Source organism: Papilio xuthus, unplaced genomic scaffold (genome assembly GCF_000836235.2).
Source record: "Papilio xuthus unplaced genomic scaffold, Pxut_1.1 DF827680.1, whole genome shotgun sequence".
Classification (NCBI taxonomy): Eukaryota; Metazoa; Arthropoda; class Insecta; order Lepidoptera; family Papilionidae; genus Papilio; species Papilio xuthus.
The window spans coordinates 6,325,883-6,344,453 of record NW_013530969.1 but is presented as its reverse complement, the minus strand read 5'-3'; the positions used below and the strand labels follow the sequence as shown (position 1 = coordinate 6,344,453).

At 40.4% G+C, this 18,571-nt stretch overlaps 1 protein-coding gene across 1 annotated transcript in view; it reads right to left on the bottom strand.

Moving 5' to 3' along the window:
* N (neurogenic locus Notch protein) overlaps positions 1-18,571 on the bottom strand; it is a 124,292-nt gene that overhangs the window by 3,462 nt on the left and 102,259 nt on the right. The window contains exons 6-23 of the mRNA XM_013311392.1: positions 15,210-15,403; positions 14,928-15,083; positions 14,542-14,724; positions 7,760-7,874; positions 7,468-7,589; positions 6,953-7,120; positions 6,487-6,625; positions 5,726-5,878; positions 5,466-5,572; positions 4,983-5,096; positions 4,403-4,559; positions 3,902-4,134; positions 3,396-3,541; positions 3,095-3,243; positions 2,823-2,972; positions 2,611-2,750; positions 255-2,530; positions 3-124 (exon numbers count right to left, since the gene is read on the bottom strand). Coding sequence (XP_013166846.1) covers positions 3-124; positions 255-2,530; positions 2,611-2,750; positions 2,823-2,972; positions 3,095-3,243; positions 3,396-3,541; positions 3,902-4,134; positions 4,403-4,559; positions 4,983-5,096; positions 5,466-5,572; positions 5,726-5,878; positions 6,487-6,625; positions 6,953-7,120; positions 7,468-7,589; positions 7,760-7,874; positions 14,542-14,724; positions 14,928-15,083; positions 15,210-15,403 — 4,824 coding nt within the window. The remainder of the gene's footprint in view (positions 1-2; positions 125-254; positions 2,531-2,610; positions 2,751-2,822; positions 2,973-3,094; positions 3,244-3,395; positions 3,542-3,901; positions 4,135-4,402; positions 4,560-4,982; positions 5,097-5,465; positions 5,573-5,725; positions 5,879-6,486; positions 6,626-6,952; positions 7,121-7,467; positions 7,590-7,759; positions 7,875-14,541; positions 14,725-14,927; positions 15,084-15,209; positions 15,404-18,571) is intronic.

Genomic DNA, 18,571 nt, shown 5'->3' with positions numbered 1-18,571 from the left:
TGTGCGCAGTCTGCTCGTCTTCAGCGTCGGAGCCGGCGTCCAGCGCGCCGCCGCGGATGGCCGCCACCATCAGCGGAGTCATGCCCAGCGGCCCGCGCGCGTTCACATCCACGTGCCCGTCGTGCTGCGCCACAACATTATTTTAGTTACAATTATTATAGTAAGGTTTGTATTGATCGTTTGCTTGGCAACACAAATCTGTAAAAAATTATCGTCACTAGAGCTTTTAACTTGAAATTTACAATTCTACTCACAATTGCCGGTGGAGTCATCATACTGGGCGGCACCCTGATGTCCGCCGCGTCCAGGTGCTGCTGGGTCCATACTCTGGGTTCGTGTCCCGCCTCCTCGTAGTCGGTTATGGCGGTGTGATCGGACGCGTAACCTCCCGGCGCGCCGTTGGCGTCCCCGGGCCCGCGCGCCCGCTTCGCCCGCGGCGGCGCGGAGCCGTCGTCGTCCTCGTCCGACCAGTGCGGCGGGCCCATGTGACCGCCGTTTATGTCCACATCGATGCAGCCGATGGAGGCCTTGTTCAGGTTCCTCATCTCCTGTCCGTCGGGGCCGCGCCGTCGCGTTCGTCGCCGCGTCGACGAATTGTTGCGGATGAAGCCCTCGGGGAACCACGTGATGCCCGCGGCGCGTTTCCGCTGCGCCGTCACCAGCACGCCGATGAGCAGACCCGCGAGCAGGACGAGGATCACTCCGATGAACACATACTTCGAGTTGGTGGGCAAGTCTATGGGGCCATCGGGTCTCGTGACCCCTTTGACTTGAAATATCGGAAAGTCGGGGGAGAGCGAGTGCTTGGAGGCGGTCGCGGCCAGGAAGTCGGCGGCGTCCTGCGCCGAGAAGAAGCACTCGGACCCGGACATGGAGGAACACTTTCTGTTGTCCAGTTCGAGGTACACCTGCACGCCCGACTGCCCCCTCTCCGTGAAGGCGATCTGATGTTTCTTGCCGAACTCCGTGTCCTGCAGTCCCACGTCAGTCGATCCCTTCCACGGGTACACCATGTCGTTGCCGAGGTGGTCCTTCTTTATGACGACGGTGGTCCGCAGCTGGTGGCCGAGGTCCCGCAGAAAGGCAACGGAGTTCTCCTTGAAGGTGCGCACGTCCATGAGCAGGATGACGGACATGACGCCCTCGGCGAGGTCGGGCGGCTCGTTCTCGCAGTCGAGGCCGTCCCAGTTGCACTCGGCGTTGTTGCAGCCGTAGTCACAGTGCCCGTTGGCATAGTGCTTCTGGCAGTAGGCGTCGTACACGGGGTTGCAGCGCTGTAGAGACTTCTGACAGTCGCGGCCGTCAAACAGGCAGGCCTGCGTGTTGCACACCTCGTTGCACTCGCCGTTCATGAACACCTCCCAGCACTTGATGGGCGCGGTGCAGTTCGCCCAGGGGTTGAGCCCCAGCGAGCAGTCGTTGCCGTCGAACTCGCACGCGTACGTGTTGCACTCCTCGTCGCAGCGGTGGTCGCCCTGCTTCTCCTTGCAGCCCAACTTGACGCACTGCTCCCGCTGGAACGCCAGGTCCAACTCCTGGAAGGTCAGACTCGGGTTCTTGCTGTAGACCCCGGAAATGGGGCTGCCGTAGCCGCCGCGGGAGTGGGGGTCGTGGATCTCGCAGACCTTGCCGGTCCACTGTCGCGGGCAGTAGCACAGAAAGCTACCGGGCTTGTCTATGCAGCGCGCCTCCGGGTGCTTGCAGGGGTTGCTGAGGCACTCGTTCATGGAGTCGAGCTCGCAGTTGACGCCGGAGAGGCCGGAGGGGCAGTCGCAAACGTAGTCCGAGATCTCGGAGGGGCGACAGTAGCCGCCGTTCTGACAGGGGTTGGGGTCGCAGACGTAGCCGGAGTACTCGCAGTTCTTGCCATAGAAGCCGTCGCCGCAGAGGCACTCGTGACCGCCCTGGACGGCGGTGCAGATGCCGCCGTTCTGGCAGGGCGAGTTGGCACAGAAGTTGACCTTGGCATCGCAGTGGCGGCCCATGTAGCCGGGCTTGCAGTTGCAGTGATAGTCGTTGACGAGCTGCACGCAGTCCTGGGTGCCGGGGTCGGAGCAGGGGTCGGAGAGGCACTCGTTGATGTCGCCCTCGCAGCGCGGCCCCACGAAGCCGGGCGGGCACTTGCACTCGAAGCCGCCCACCTTGTCGATGCAGGTGCCGTTGTTGTGGCAGGCGTCCTGCTTGCAGTCGTTCACGTTGATCTCGCAGATCTTGCCGAGGGTGCCGAAGGGGCAGGAGCAGGAGAAGTTGTCGACGAGGTCGTGGCAGGTGCCGCCGTTCTGGCAGGGGTTGGGCAAGCAGTCGTTCACGTTGAGCTCACAGTTCTGGCCCTGGAAGCCCTTGGCGCACTGGCACTGGTACGTGCCGACGAGATCCCTGCACTGGGCGCCGTTCTGGCAGGGCGCGGAGTCGCACTCGTTGATCTCCTGCTGGCAGTAGGAGCCGGAGTAGCCCTCGAGGCAGTGGCAGCGGTGCGAGTTGCCGATGTCCTCGCAGGTGCCGTTGTTGCAGAGCTGCTTCATTTTCACACCTGACGCAAACAATAGCGAGTTATTATCACATGTGCTTAGCCAAATAATTCGAATGCCATTGTAGTGTGAGGTGTATTACCTTTCCGGAGCGCAGCATCATTGCAGGAGACCATCTCGACGTCGCACAGCTTGCCGGACCAGCCGGGTGCGCACGCGCACGCGTACTGCGGGCCCTTCTGCGAGCACGTCGCGCCGTTCTCACACGGCATGTTCTCACACCTGAACACATACGTGTATTAGATACAGAGATGGAGCTCATTGTCTATGAGAGGAGGTCAGAGCAACACTCACCAGTCGACGAAGGCCTCGCAGTGTTTGCCTGTGTACCCGTATGGACAATGGCAGGTGTAGAAAGTGACATGATCATGGCAGGTGGCACCATTGCTGCACGGCGAGCTGTCGCACATGTTGATACGGAACTGGCAGTTCGAACCCGTATACCTAAAACATAACAAACATTTTAACTTAGCCTTAGATTTCTAAAACTAGATGTTACTAAGCGCCATCTGGTGATAAAACTGATGCTATATGTTATAGCATCAGTTTTATCTGGTGTAACTGACCCCGGTGGACAGGAGCAGTTGTAAGAGTTGATGCCGTCGAGACAGGTGCCGCCGTTCATGCAGCTGGAGTCTGTGCAATCCTCGTCATTGGTCTGACAGTCCGTGCCGGAGAAGCCCAGCGGGCACGTGCACGTGTACGACGCAACGTACTGCAAACAGACAAATTATCATCTTTGAACATCGACAAATAATTAATTAACATAGGGTATGTTCATTCAAAATAAAATGTATAAAATCCAGACCGTATTTTATGTAGGTTTCATAGTCTGTCTGTATATTTATACAAGATATATTGATTTACCTGATTGCAAGTGGCTCCGTTCATACAGGGCCGGGACTGGCACTCGTCTATATCAACTTCACAATGTTTGCCGGCGAATCCGCTTGCGCACACGCAGTTGTAGTCACCGATACTGTCCAGACACGTCGCGCCGTTCTGACACGGGACTGGGGGAATAACAATATAAATCACAACCACGATCACATAAAGGTTGGTCAATTTTATAGCTAATTTAAATGATGTCTGGCAACGATAATTTTTATTTTTATTATACCACAATTGTAAATGCGTTGCCTACTTTTAACTGACATAGGAGGTGACGAACAGAAAGAGAATATTGCCCTTTCATAAGTGTCTCCTCCAGTAACTCCACTTTCCCTTCATATTCTTTCCTTATACGAAAAAAGTGGGAAAGGAAAGAGGACTAATATTAGTCCTCCGGCACACAGTCATCAGGAAAAACAAAGAAGTTGTTACTGGCCTCTGTTAATTAATAGCATATTATATAAAAAAAAATGTTAACTCACAAGAAGCGCAGTCGTCAGTGTTGATAGCGCAGTCTCTGCCCTCGTATCCTCTAGCACAGAGACAGGCGTATGACCCGGCGGTGTTGACGCACGTGGCTGCGTTGTGACACGGCGCTGAGGCCGCGCACTCGTCCACGTCGCGCTCGCACAGCGCGCCCGCCCACCCCGCGCCGCACGCACATGTGAACTCCGCGTATGAGGCCTCCGCCACGCACCGACCGCCGTGACGACATCTACAATACGAATAAATAATTAATAACATAAGTAAGAAGAAAAACGACAAAATGGCGACAATCAAATACGCACAAAATTTTACGGTTTGTAGCCTGTCCATATATTAAAGATTATGGGTATTTTACCTTTGCTTTTGCCAAAAAAATATATACGGTTGTACTTATTGACATTTTACCTTTGTCTCTTACAAAAAAAACATATAACGGTGGACTTAGTCCTGTTTTACCTTTGTTTTTTACAAAAAAAAGTAAATAGTGGTGTACTGACTGGTTGGGCAGGCAGGGATCGAGCGTATTCTCGCAGTTGCGGCCGGAGTGCGGCGGCGCGCACACGCACCGGTACCCGTTCACCAGGTCGATGCAGGAGCCGCCGTGTAGGCACGGGTTGCCCGCGCAGTCGTCGATGTTCGTCTCGCAGTTCACACCTAATAAAAAAAATATTAGTACTCCAACTAGCCTGCAGAGTGTCATACTAAAATGGTACTGGAACTTGTGAATAAAAAAATTACAGGTAACTACAGTAAAATGGCTGTTTCTGAATCAATTTAACAATCATAGAAAAAAAATCTAACTATAGTCAAACAAAGATACCCGAACCGGTAAGAGGCGATGCTATCGCGATTGCCTCAGTCAGAATATATACAAAACCTACTTAGACATAGAAAATAAGATTAAAAAACAAAATGACATGTCAGCTACAGTACAAAGACCGAAGGGCGCTAGTGTGCTGTCATAATTTAGTTTGACATAATTAAATCGAAGTTACTTATTTTATTACTATAATTTCAGCCTGTGACTTTCTATATTAGGTGACATTAATTTTAAATAATTTCGTTATATTTACTGACCAGTAAATCCGAGTACGCAGTCACATTTGTATGCATTAAGACGATCATGGCATGTCCCGCCGTGCTGACAGGGATTCGAACTGCACTCGTCTATATCACGTTCGCAACGTTGACCTATGAACATAAATAAAAAAAAATAATGTAAAATACCTAAAGAGCGGCAACTTAAATTCGTTGAAATAACGAAACGATGCCCATAGGTATTGCAGTTTCAGATTGCTTGCCTTGCTCTTGCTTTAATCGACAAGGAGGGATACAGAAAAGGTATATTTCCCCTTCCCACGTGTTCTATACATCCTAATCAAAAGTTGAAGTATCAATCTTCTTACTAATATATATACGAATGATAAGATGTTTGATAGAAGATATCTCCAGATCAGCTGCAAAGATTTTGATGAAATTTGGCATACATGTAGAACACAGTCTGAAAGGACACATAGGTGCGGGCTCGCGGGATACAACTAGTTTAACTATAGTCTTTACCTCCATATCCTGGTAAACAATGACAGATGAATTGGTTGACACCATCTTCACAAGTCCCACCGTTGATGCAAGGGTTTGAAGCGCATTCGTTGACGTCTGACAAACATCTGTACAAAATAAGTTATTGATAAGTTTCATAAAATCACAATGTTGTACAAAAAAATCTGAATAGCTTTCAATTTTATGAGCTTGTCATATATATTTGCGGCTCGACACATTCAGTGTTGTTGAGCTGGTGAGATATTTGAAGCGAGGTATACCTAGCGTCGTAGTACCCCCTGGGGCACTCGCAGCGGAAGCCGTTGATGCGGTCGATGCACTTGCCGCCGTTGGCGCAGGGGTTGGACAAACATTCGTTGATGTTGGTCTCGCAGTGCTGGCCAGTGAAGCCGGGGATGCACTCGCACGTGTATCTGCTCAACGAGACATGCTCCAGTCACTTCTACTCATCATCACATATCTTTGTTAACCTATAATGTTGTGTTTTGTTTTTGTTTTCACACTGGCATAAGGTTCATCTTCTAATATTGTAAATGGGAATGTGTAGATGGATCCATCCATCCGGATGGATGTTTGTCAAAAGGTATCTCCAGAACGTCTCAACGGATCTCGATAAAATTTGACATAGATGTAGAACATACTCTGGAAGAACACAGCTACTTATGAAGCCTTGGGCGACAGTTAGGAAGACATAAGACCGGAATCGTACGAACAACGCTCGGCGGTCGCTTCAGAGCGAGACAAACGTTTGGGAAATATGTTTGTCTCGCTCTGGAGCTACTGCTTGAGTTGTTCGTACGATTCCGACGTATGTCTAAATGAACCTTTCCTACTTCAAGTAAATGATGTGTTTATTTTCTTAACAGCTTGAGTAGTGGATATTACTCTATTAGATATTGGTAGAATAAGACCTATCGTCCTTAATATTACGTCTAGTTTGAACAAAAGCTCAAGTGATTATTGTCATTGTCTTGCGTATGGTAGTGTTCTGGGTGTGTGGAAGGTGTTGGTGAGATGTTACCTGTTGATGCCGTCAATGCAGGTGGCTCCGTTTCTGCAGGGGTTGGAGTAGCACTCGTTCACATTGATCTCACAGTTGCGGCCCGAGGTGCCCGGCTTGCAGCGGCACTGGTACCCGTCTATTAGATCCTCGCAGTGACCTGGATATAGGAGACAGTGAATGTAACATTGGGTTTATCGAAAATCCACGTTTAAAACATATTGCTATCTCTGTTTTGTTAAAGATAATGACAGGGATGACGATATGTTTTATACAGATATTTTGGTCTCAGAAACCAACGATATGCGGTACAATTTAGTACTTACTTACTATTTTTACTTAATTATTTTGTGTAAGTAATATTATATTGTAATTTTGAATGTCGTTGACAATAGTAAAGTACCTTAAACTTATTTAGGAGTAAGTTTGGTATGGTCCTTCGAGCCGGATTCATAATAAACGTTACGTATAAGTTTAGTTAACTGACCTCCGAACTGGCAGGGGTTTGACTCGCACTCGTTGATCTGCGTCTGACACACTCTGCCGGTGTACCCTGGGTGGCAGTTGCAGGTGAAGCTGTTATCACCGTCGATGCACTCTCCGCGGTGGCATGGCGCTGACAGGCAGTCGTTGATGTTGGTCTCGCATGACATACCTGCGGGGACACCGGCTTTAGCGACCGGTCGTACAGACCAGCTTTGCGTGTTACGGTAAATGTGGGAAATCCGACGATATGCTTAATTACTGGTTAGAGTTAACTTCTCATAAGAACTAGAGATAAATTAAGTTCTTTAATTATTCAATATGTTGGTGATTTTACCAATAATTTTCTGATTAATCACATATACCGTAACGAATATAAAAATTTCTAGATAGATCAAAAACAATGTGGTAGTAGAACCAAAATGTCTATACTTTTGGAGACGATAATTACTATATACAGTCCAAAAGTGTGTACATAGATGTCAATACTTTTAACATAGTATATGTATTTATACAGACCAGTATATCCTGGAGGACACTCGCATGTGTAGCCGGCGATGGAGTCGTGGCAAGTTCCGCCGTTACGACAAGGACTGGAGGCGCAGTCGTCGATGTTAACCTGACAACGCGCGCCTGTGAAACTGCAACATACGTAATACATATTATAAAATATACAGTTATGTATAGGGTTATAGGGCGAACTGTTTGAAGACTTTCATTGAAATAAAAGGAGGAGACATAATCTGTTATTTTAGAAGTTTGGCCATAGTTGAAATAGCTGTTTATTGGAAATAGGTATTAAGTAAGTTACCCGATGACACAAGTGCAGCGGAAAGCATTGATCATGTCGTGGCAAACGCCCCCATTGAGGCAAGGGTTATTCGCGCACTCGTCGATCTCAACCTCGCACTGCGTTCCAGTAAAACCTGAGGAAAAATAAAGAAAAACTTGAGTAAAATAAAGGAAAAAATTTCATACTTGAGATCAAAGATAAGTTACTTAGGTCGTATATTATTGCGACGAGGAAGACCTAGAGAGACCCAATAAATTATCAGTTCTAATCTAGGTGAATCTAAAAACGCTACCTCGACATTATCAAGGAGACTTTATTAAATGTACATAACTCATCGTGTTTCAAACAGACATGCTAGATCATTTTTAGTATTAGATTTTTTATCTTAGTATCCTGCCTACCCTAAAGGGCGATATATGGAGCGTTTTATTTGTGATAGTGCTCGATTGGATGCAAGGTTCCCCCAAAGTAAATCCCCAAATCCCCGTCCCTACTATCTTACTCTTACTAATATTTTAAATGTAAATGTTTAGATGGATGGATGTTTGTTTGAAGGTATCTCCAGAATGGCTTAATAAATTGGTCTTATATATAAATCATAATCTGGAAAAACACATAAGCTAACTATATTTATTTAATGCCGCGCGGACGGAGTCGCGGGCAACCGCTATATGTGATATTTCAAAGTTAAATCGTTCGTTAAGTGAATCAAATATTCTGAGAAACAATTTCAAAATGGCTACTTCCTTATTGAATAACAAAACAGTACCCAATTTGCAATACATGCATTGGACGGTCGTATACTGTCAGTCAGTCAGTCAGTCAGTCAGTCAGTCAGTCGGTATAGAGTTTGTGGTGAAATTATACATCGCTTCTCCTTAGACTGACTTGACGGTTAACAAGATGGATGGTACTTATCTGATTTAGATAAGAAACAATTATTATGGTTACGAAATAATAGACATTCGAATTAGCTAAGCTAATTTTCGAGAGCCAAATACTTTTTTTGGGTTTTTGTTACATATTTTATTTCTTAATTTTGTTGAATGAACCAAATAAATACGTAAACTAAACAAATTAAAAACTTTTACAGACAAACATATAGACATTAAATTTGATGCTTTAGGTTTTTATTACGTTACTAGCTGTCGCCCGAACTCCGTTCGTTTGGAATGAATAAAACTTAATTATGTAATTCCCGGCAAATATTCCATCATTCCTCACCTTTTAAACCTTAACTAGACCTTCACGAACATTTCAAGTAAAAGATAAGATCATTTTTAGCCAGACTAACGAACAGCAATTAATATATATATACTAGCTGACCCGACGGACGATGTCTGACAATTTGACATTGCGATGGTAGCGCCGTCTGTCGGATCCAATGTAAAACATTACAAAATCAACAACTACTAATAAATTAAAAATTAATTAAAAAAACATTGTCCAGCGGACAAAATTGTGAATCTAAACCATTCCCAGATCCCCTTGAACACACACAAAAAATTTCATCAAAGTCGGTCCAGTCGTTTGAGAGAAGTTCAGTGACATGCACACTCACAGAAGAATTATATATATAAAGATATAGATTACTTTTTTAAAAGATATTTGTTCAGTAGAGAGCCACTTTCTCCAATCGGTTACGTAACATTAAACAATTCTACCACAATGTTTTTGTCAGTATATAGCCACAAGGAAACGTATACAGTAGAAAATTAAAAACTGCAACTCAACAAACCATATTTGGATAAAGGAATCCCGTGCAATGAAACAACAAACATATCTCCAACAATTTAGAATATAAAATTGAATGATCGACGTCTGTCTATGTCGGGATAATCTAGCACAGACAGCCGTCTAGAGCTATAAGTCTAAACATTCAAAATTGATCTTTATTACCAGTAAATAAAGCACAAATTAAATTGACAGAAACTTTTATAAAAAGTCTTTAATAATTCCAACAGAAATCGCTATCCCGCCAAAAAGGGAATGCGGTCCCGGACTTTCGTTTATATAATCGTCAATTAACATTTCTCCGGTCTCAGACGACTTTATTTCTATTAGCATAAAGTTTGTTTTGCAATACGTTTTGATGTCGATCGTCTCAGACGGAGTTGGAATTTAAGGGCATTTCAAACAATACTTGTGATATCTTAAATGCTTTTACCTTAAGTGGGATAACCATATTTAAACATTGGCTTTGCTTATTCTTTGTTAAATGTATTGTAATAAAATTTTAACGAGCCAGTGTTAGCAAGTTAATAAAACTTTAACTTGCAAATAGCTACGAAAGTATAAGTTTTGTTACTTCAAGATGATTACCTAAATAAATACAATGATATTACTAATATTATAAATGCGAATGCTTAAATGGATGGAAGTTTGTTTAAAAGTAACTCTAGAACATTTGCATGGATCTCGGTGAAATTTGGCATAGATGTAGGACATAGTATGTAAGAACACATAGGCTACTTGTTAAGTTTTTTAAAAATACGCGCGGACGGAGTATCAGGCGACAGCTACTTTAAAAATAATAATATTAAAACTTTCAGAAACTCTATAATTTAGTTAAATATAAATCAATTGATCACCAACGAAACATGTTTTTAAAGCGCTATAAGTGCATTTCTTTCAATTTAGTCAATTGAGGTCTATAATTATTATACAAAATTGATACTGGCATGAAATAATATAATTGTATACAATAAAACAATATTTCAAATAGTTATTTTGGATTAGGGTTGCCATGTCTCCAAACTTAATAGCCGGAGAGACCACCCAGTGTTGCCGGACATTTAGGTAGAAAGACCGGACACCCTACATTATTAACGATTTTGTATCTCCCGCCGCATGTGCTCGCTCGCGTTTGCGAAATGTAAAAAGCCGGACAACACAGATACTATTTTGACCGGACACGCAATCAAAAAGCCCACCTATGCCCGGCTTTATCCGGACACCTGGCAACACTATGTGGGATAATAAATAGCTTATACTTGTTTGTATAACCGCTACGGGCCATTGGACATTGTCGTATTTACGGAATTGGTGACTGGGGTTACCACACCCAGTGCTTTAGCGTTAATCGTGTGGTCCAAGTTACAAGATATTGACTTTCTGTATTTAAAACTGTTATTACCAATCATCAATACAGTTACAAATTTAGAATAGAAGGTGTTTTGAATTTCGAAGTAGAAGTAATTAAGGAATAATTTTTAATTTCTTAATTATGTCGCTAACGAATCTTTGTAGCTTAAAGACACTATAGGCTTCATAACCTTAGTCTTCTCAAATGATTATGAAACTAAAACAAAGGCTTATTTAAATTCATATCGTCATTTCAGTTCCTACAGAGTTGTTATTACCATCTGACCATATTTTAGCGTTGTATCAACTCTATGTATGTCCGTAATCCGCTGTCTGCTATAACTTGATCCGTGTTCTGAACTGTCACGATTTGAGATCAGAATGCACAATGGAAATGACCAGCGCATGCTAATGTTACCTTTATGCGCATATTTGAATGTTTAATACGAGTTTTAGTTATACGCGTGACTAAATAGCTTGCGCATAACTGGGATATAAATATAAAAAGGTTTGCTGACGTAAAGTTTATAAAGAATATGAAATAGAGCTTAACTATTTGGTTGTCCAATTGTTTTAACTCCAAGAGAAAGATTCTTATGTGTAATTTATATAGGTGTTATATAAACACTAGTTGTCGCCCGCGACTCCGTTCGCGCGTAATCAAAATACTTAATAAGTAGCCTATGCGCTCTTCCAGACTTCTATATCTGTGCCAAATTTCATCAAGATCCGTTGAACTGTTCCGGAGACATCTAAGAAAGACTCGTGTTAGTTACACTATTTATAACTCAAGAACAGCTTTACCGATATGGCTGAAAATTGGTGAGGAGGTAGCTTAGAGCCAGGACACGGACATAGGATACTATTTAATCTTTTTTTCGAATATATGCCTTGAAAAGTTGCTTTTATATATCCGAGCGGACGGAGTCGCGGGCGACAGCTAGTTTTAATATAAAACATTGATGTAAAATATATTGATACATAGTTCTCTGTTTATTCTAAAACCCGTTGAATAGATTTGCAGCAAGAAGTTCGTATTCTAAACCGCTTGGGGCGTCCCACGTCTCAGTTTATGGGAATGTTGCGAGACTTGACTTTGAAATGGAAAAGAATGTTGCTCCGTAATCAAGGCAGATTTATGGCGCTGCTAAAACTGATGCCAATATAATGCAATTAAGTATTACTGGAAAGGTGGCTAGTTTACAGTTTATCGTAACACGTAATTTTGTATTTGCAAAACTCAAACGAGATATAAGTGAAGGCATAAATAAGGTATCATTTCATTTTACATAAAAATGTTAACGAAAATACAATTACGAACTTTTGTACAAAATTTAAAATCACCAAAAGGTGAAATTATGCTAATTCTGGCACCCATCGCTGTGTCACCGTTAAATTAAGACTTACAAGATTGTTTCCGTTATAGCAGCTGTACCTTAAATTGTCGATGTCGACAACCAATAAAACGGTAGCTATTAAATTACAACCGTCCGTTGCCAAGTCGGGATCGTAGCAGCAAAAACCGGGTGCAAAGTACTAGTCGACATATTTTATTGTTATAAAAAAATTATCGTCGTACCGCGTTTGCCCTTATTAGTCCACCCACCGGCTGGACGGGTCCGCGAGCACTCGTGCATGATACAAGTGATATACGAGCAAAACGAAACGTCGCCTTTTATAACTATACGCGTCTCGAGAAAGGGCTATTTAATTTAACCGGGTTGCAAGTCACTTGCGCCTAGTATTATCCAACTAAATTGAAGAGTTATAGATTCTTAAGGCATTGTATAATAAAAGGGTCTTCGTAATTTATTCGGATAGTAATGTGGGAGAGGGGTAAGGCAGGTCGTTCCAATGAGTGGTCTCGTCCACATCATCGTGTTCGCTGACATCTTTTGTACGTATAATAATGTGATGGGGTATTCATAACGCATGAACCTTTCAAGGAACTAAATATCACTTGTCCGAGTGAGGGCATTGAATTATGCGAGCTCATATTTCAAAACCGCGAACATATATTAACAAGAACATAGAATAGTATAGCTACATTTTTTTTAATTAGTAATTTGAGATGCAACTTATCTATATATATAAAAAACAATTGCTGTTCGTTAGTCTAGCTAAAACTCGAACTGATTTTTGGTATAGATGTAGAACATAGTCTGGAAGAACACATAGGCTAATTATGTTTTTTTTTTAATTACGCGCGGACGGAGTCGCGGTCAACAGCTAGTTAATAATAAATATTTATAATAAAACTCTCTCCTTTTTAAAAGTCCTAGATTTAAAATACAATTTATAGTTTTTAGGTCAAGCGATATAAAAGGAGGTACTAAAGAAGGCGTTATCATTAGATTTTGGCGTGGGAAGAAACATTACGAATCTTGGTGTTAACGTAAAAGTGATTTGAATTGCAAATTACGAGCAAATTATTTCGATACAAATTAAGATAAGAGATAAGATTGAAAAGGAAACATTGAATCTAGAATCTTATTTGTAGAGATATAAGATTCAAATTGCTAATTGCATAGCGTAAGATAGTTCATAGCGGTGGCAAAAACATAGACATGCAAATAGATAATTATCCAATCAGCAAATTCGTACAATTTTTAAATAGCGAAAAGTAACTTTAATGCAATAGATTTAAAGATGCATTTGCATTGTTTTTGTTAAAGGTAACGTTTCCTAGTCAACACAATGCGCGGTTTCTCCGACTCATGGGAATGCGTTCAAAGTTGAACGTCTTACCTAAATAAAATATATGACGTAATTATTATCTTTTAATATCATTGAGGATATTTTAAAAAGACTAACGTTATCTATTTTTTTTTTAATATTAGTCAATTATAGTGTGTCTATTTAAGATAGACTGCCGCCTATGAAGTATCGAATTAATTTTGTCATCATCATCATCATCAACCTGCCCTTATCCCTATCGAGGGTCGGCACAGGATGTTCTACTCCTCCATACATCTCTATTAGCCGTCATATCCGAGTCTACCTCCTTCTTACGCATATCCTCTTTCACACAGTCATTCCATACTTTTTTTGGTCTTCCTCTACCCATGTAGCCATCCACATTCAATCTCATCGAATTAATTGTTGTATGAAGATTAATGTACTTTTCGGATGGTTGTCATAGTGTCGGACCTTACGCGAACTATCGAGAATCGATCTTGCAATAATATTAACAGAACAAATAAATACTATGACTTGGGTATTTTATTACTTTTTGATTTGAAAATATTTGCATGCAATTTTAAGAACTGTGTTTACTATATCTATCTCTTCCTCGCTATGTCGTCTTACTCCAACGATAATGACAATCATCAGTCGGTCATCAGGCTGTCGAGTGGAACAAATTGTCCTAGGTGGCCCATGTTTACCGTAACACGGAAGTCTTTCAATGATGTTAAAGTACTTGAAGATTACACATGCCATTTTCTTTTATAATATTGTTTTCGCAATATTGAGGTGAAGAAAACTAGACATAATTTAATATTATTTTATATAAGTTAATTTTTTGTTAATTGAAAAACAGGAATATGTCCATTTTATGTTGAAAAAACACGTCTTAATGATAATGAATGTGATTTTGACAAAGATATAATATAAAATTAAACGAGTCTTAATACTTAGGTACCAGGAACACAGACAGTTGCAGTAGTCAGATAATATTAAGTATGTGGACGAAGAATAATTGAAAGAGTACTTACCAGGCATGCAGACGCAGCGGAAGGTACCCGGGTCATCAAGACAGGAGCCATCATTCCTGCAGGGATGACTCTCGCACTCGTTGACGTTGGTCTCACACCGCGGCCCCGTGAATCCAACAGAGCAGTTACATGCGAAGGATCCCGGTGTGTTAACACAAGTGCCATCATGTTCGCATGGAGAACCTGAGAAAATAAGTAAGTAATAAGTTTTCCTTCAGCGTAAGAACGTCTGATAAATGTACATATGTTAATCGAAAAACACATTGTTACATGGCGGGATTCGAACCCAGGACTAGTAAATTACAAGTCAAATGCTTAACTCCTGAGTCACCAAAGCACTTGATATTGTTGGTTAAAATAAAATAACAAAAGAATTTGTATATTACCTTGTTCACATTCATTGATGTCTTCCGAGCAATCGAGACCCTTGTAGCCGGATGCGCAGGAGCAAGTATAGGAACCGTTGATAGGACTCGTGTCGCAGATGGCGTCAGCATGGCAAGGGTTGGAAGTGCACGCGTCGTCCAGATGACAGAGGAGACCTGGAGACACATTGTCATGAGACGATGAAAAAGACTTAAGTATACGTACCTCTCATCTATTTTAAATTAAATCAAAATATTAAACTAAATGTACTAACTGTAACTAAATGTATGGTTTGAACTTACCCGTCTTTCCCGGAGTACATTTGCAGTAAAAAGCACCAACTCTGTCTATACAAGTTGCACCATTGAAGCACGCAGCACCAGCGCAATCGTCGATGTTCACAGAGCATTCAGGTCCTGTCCATCCGTTGACACAGATGCAAGAGAATCCACCTACCGAGTTGGTACATGTCGCGCCGTTCTGACACACCAAGGGTCTAAAGACAAAATATTATTTATGAATGAAAATAGATAATTTAAGGTTGAAAATATATGATAAAAGATATTTAAGAGTATGCTAAGTGCTGTTATTTTCAGAGAGGTTCTCTCATTAAACGTTCAGGGACAAAAACTTAGTGAAGTGAGTTACTCTTGATCTGAATTTAAATTCCTTGCAAAATTTTAAGGTTAAATTTAAGGCAGTATTCCTGTATGCGGTCACTGTGTTTGAAGGAGAAATTAACAAAAAAACTTGGACAGGCTTCTTCAGTGCGTAAGGCGGTTGCTTTCAAGTTTTTAATATCACTTATTAGCGAGTTAGTTATTTTTTCTCAAAAAATGTTCTCCGCTGTACGTCTTATGAATTTCGAGAATTTTCCACGCACTGCTTTGTAATCATGATTTTTTTTTGTTATTATTATAATTATAAGACGTACAATATTAACCAAGACTTATAAAACTCAATTGAAGTTCCCAGTATTTTATGTAGCCGGTGTTATTTTTAAAATTTTTCATCTTTAGCAAGACTTAAGTCATAAGCTTTAACATGTAAAATTAACAAAAAATAACAAAGTCCCAAATAAGGATAAAACGAAAAAATCTTGACCATTCTAAATTGTATTGAGTCATAGAACAAGTATAGCAAATAGTAAATAAAGCAAATTAAACAAGACAAAATACAATAAGGAAAAAGGTCAATGGCTAAGATAAGGTTTCGTAGTCGTTGTTTCGCAATACACAGAGCGGGCGCGGCGCGTGCGCCTGCGCAGAACATACACTATCAGATACGAAACAGTCCGATATTACCAAACTGGGCGTGGCAATCTTATTAATAGTAAACATAATTTATTTGAATCTGTCAAATTATATAGAAATACCCTACAAAGTTCCCGTTTATTGTATTTTAAAGTTATCTTACTAATATTATAAATGCGAATGTTTGGATAGATGTATGGATGTTTGTTAAAATATATATACAGGTCGACTGAATGGATCTTGCTGAAATTCGGCATAGTTGTAAAACATAGTCTGGAAGAAAACATAAGCTACAAATTAAGCTTTTTTTAATTCCTCGTAATAATGATTTTTTTCATGATATATTTTTAACGTTCGATTTTAGACAATTTTAAATAGATACGTTCTAAACCTAACCTTATTTGCTAACACACGTGAACGAACACACAACTGCGACAGTACAATAAATATGTAACAACTTCAAAGAAGTTGTAAATCAAATCTCGACACAAAGCACAAACTTAAGTTAAGTAAACATGTCATAAGCGTATAGCGATTCTCTTTTTTTTTTGTATAACCAATAATTTATATTATAATAAGACCAGATTTTTTTTTATTAGACAAAAACATTTTTACTGATGAGACCTCTGTATTCTGTGCTAGGCATAACTTATGATACAGAAGACAGACTTTTGTAGACTTGGTTGAATAATTGTACGCAGATTTTACATATGCAGATACATTGATTGGAACTAAATACTGAACTGACTTAAGAAGTCTTGTAACATAACATTAAGTAACTCTCAAGTGCCCATAAAACAACGTAACGACAGTACCTAAGTAAGGTTGTCAAAAAAAAAATTTAACTGTGTATATTGTCAAATCGCTATCGCTTATAACTTGAATTGTAAACCCCTGGAAGGCAATTTAATATTCGGAATAGGCTCTTCGAGCGTAAATCTCGATTGAGTACTAATAAATTGTCGACTTTTAAACCCCATTGACTCGGGTCATGTAAAATCTCTAATAAAACGTCTGTGTTAGGCTTAGGATTACTCTAAACTTGTCAACGTATAAATCATAAGTTTAACTATGAAATTATACAACTATATTGTAATTGTTGAGATTCTTAAATTAGTAATATAGAATGTTTTATTTCGCATATTTCAATTGTGTTTGTCATAAAAAATATAGATTACTACAACCTATAATTTTGGTGGTAACTTAACAAATGATGAGCCTAAAATTATCAATTATAAACAGTCCTTTTTAGTAATAATTTTTTAAACAGACGATTAATCGTGGGTTTCCGAGACCAGTATAAATGTACAAAACATTTTGTTATCTCTGTTTTGTCATAAATAACAGAGATTCTAGTCTCAGAAACCAACGATTAATCTAACAGATTAATTATTAGAATGTGATATAAATTAAACCTGAATACGATACGTTTAATTACAAAACCTCGTTACGTCCGTTAAGTTTTCGCAAGACTCGTTTATTTTGGTTAGCATAAAGCAAATGTTATGAAATCGAGATGCCGCGAATCAAGATGGCGGACCTTCGTTACCGAATCCGGAACGTTGGAGAGACGTAGCGATTTATTGCATCTTAAGGATATATTAAATATAACCAAACTATATTGTGGGACATTCTCACGATTATATTTGTAGTTATTGGTAATAAATCATATAATATTTCGTCATTGTTATTAATATAGACAAGATAGTACGACAAAAAATAACACTAACAACTTAGTACGAAGTAATTTACGAAAATTATAAGGAATATCGAAATGTTCTCAATTAACTCTTTTAAATCTTGATTGCTTGAAATGACCGCAATATGACAAAAATGGATCTAATAATATTGTAGTTTGAAGTGATTTGCTATTTTTGAACAAGGACAGAGCTAAAGTAGAACTTAATTTTAACACTTTATTAAGAATTAACATTTAAAATGTTGTAATAAGTCTAAAATCTATATATTATATATAAAAGAAAGTCGTGTTAGTTACACTATTTATGACTCAAGAACGGCTTTACCGATATGGCTGAAAATCGATGAGGAGGAAGCTGAGAGCCAGGAGTCGGACATAGGATACTATTTATTCATTTTTTTCGAATTTATGCCTTGAAGAGCAGCTTTTTATTTAACTTACAAATATTATAAATGCGAATGTTTAGATGGATGTGATGTGGATGGATGGATGGATGGGTGTTTGAAGATATCTCTAGAACGGCTGAACGGATCTTGCTTAAATTTGGCATACGTATAGAACATAGTCTGAAAGAACACATAGGCTACACTATACATAGGCGACAGCTAGTACTTTATAAATATAAGACAAGTTTTTGAGAATATAACACGAAATTTCTTACATGAGAAGCCAAATTATTAATGCTTAATACAGTTAACTTCCGGTGTGTTAT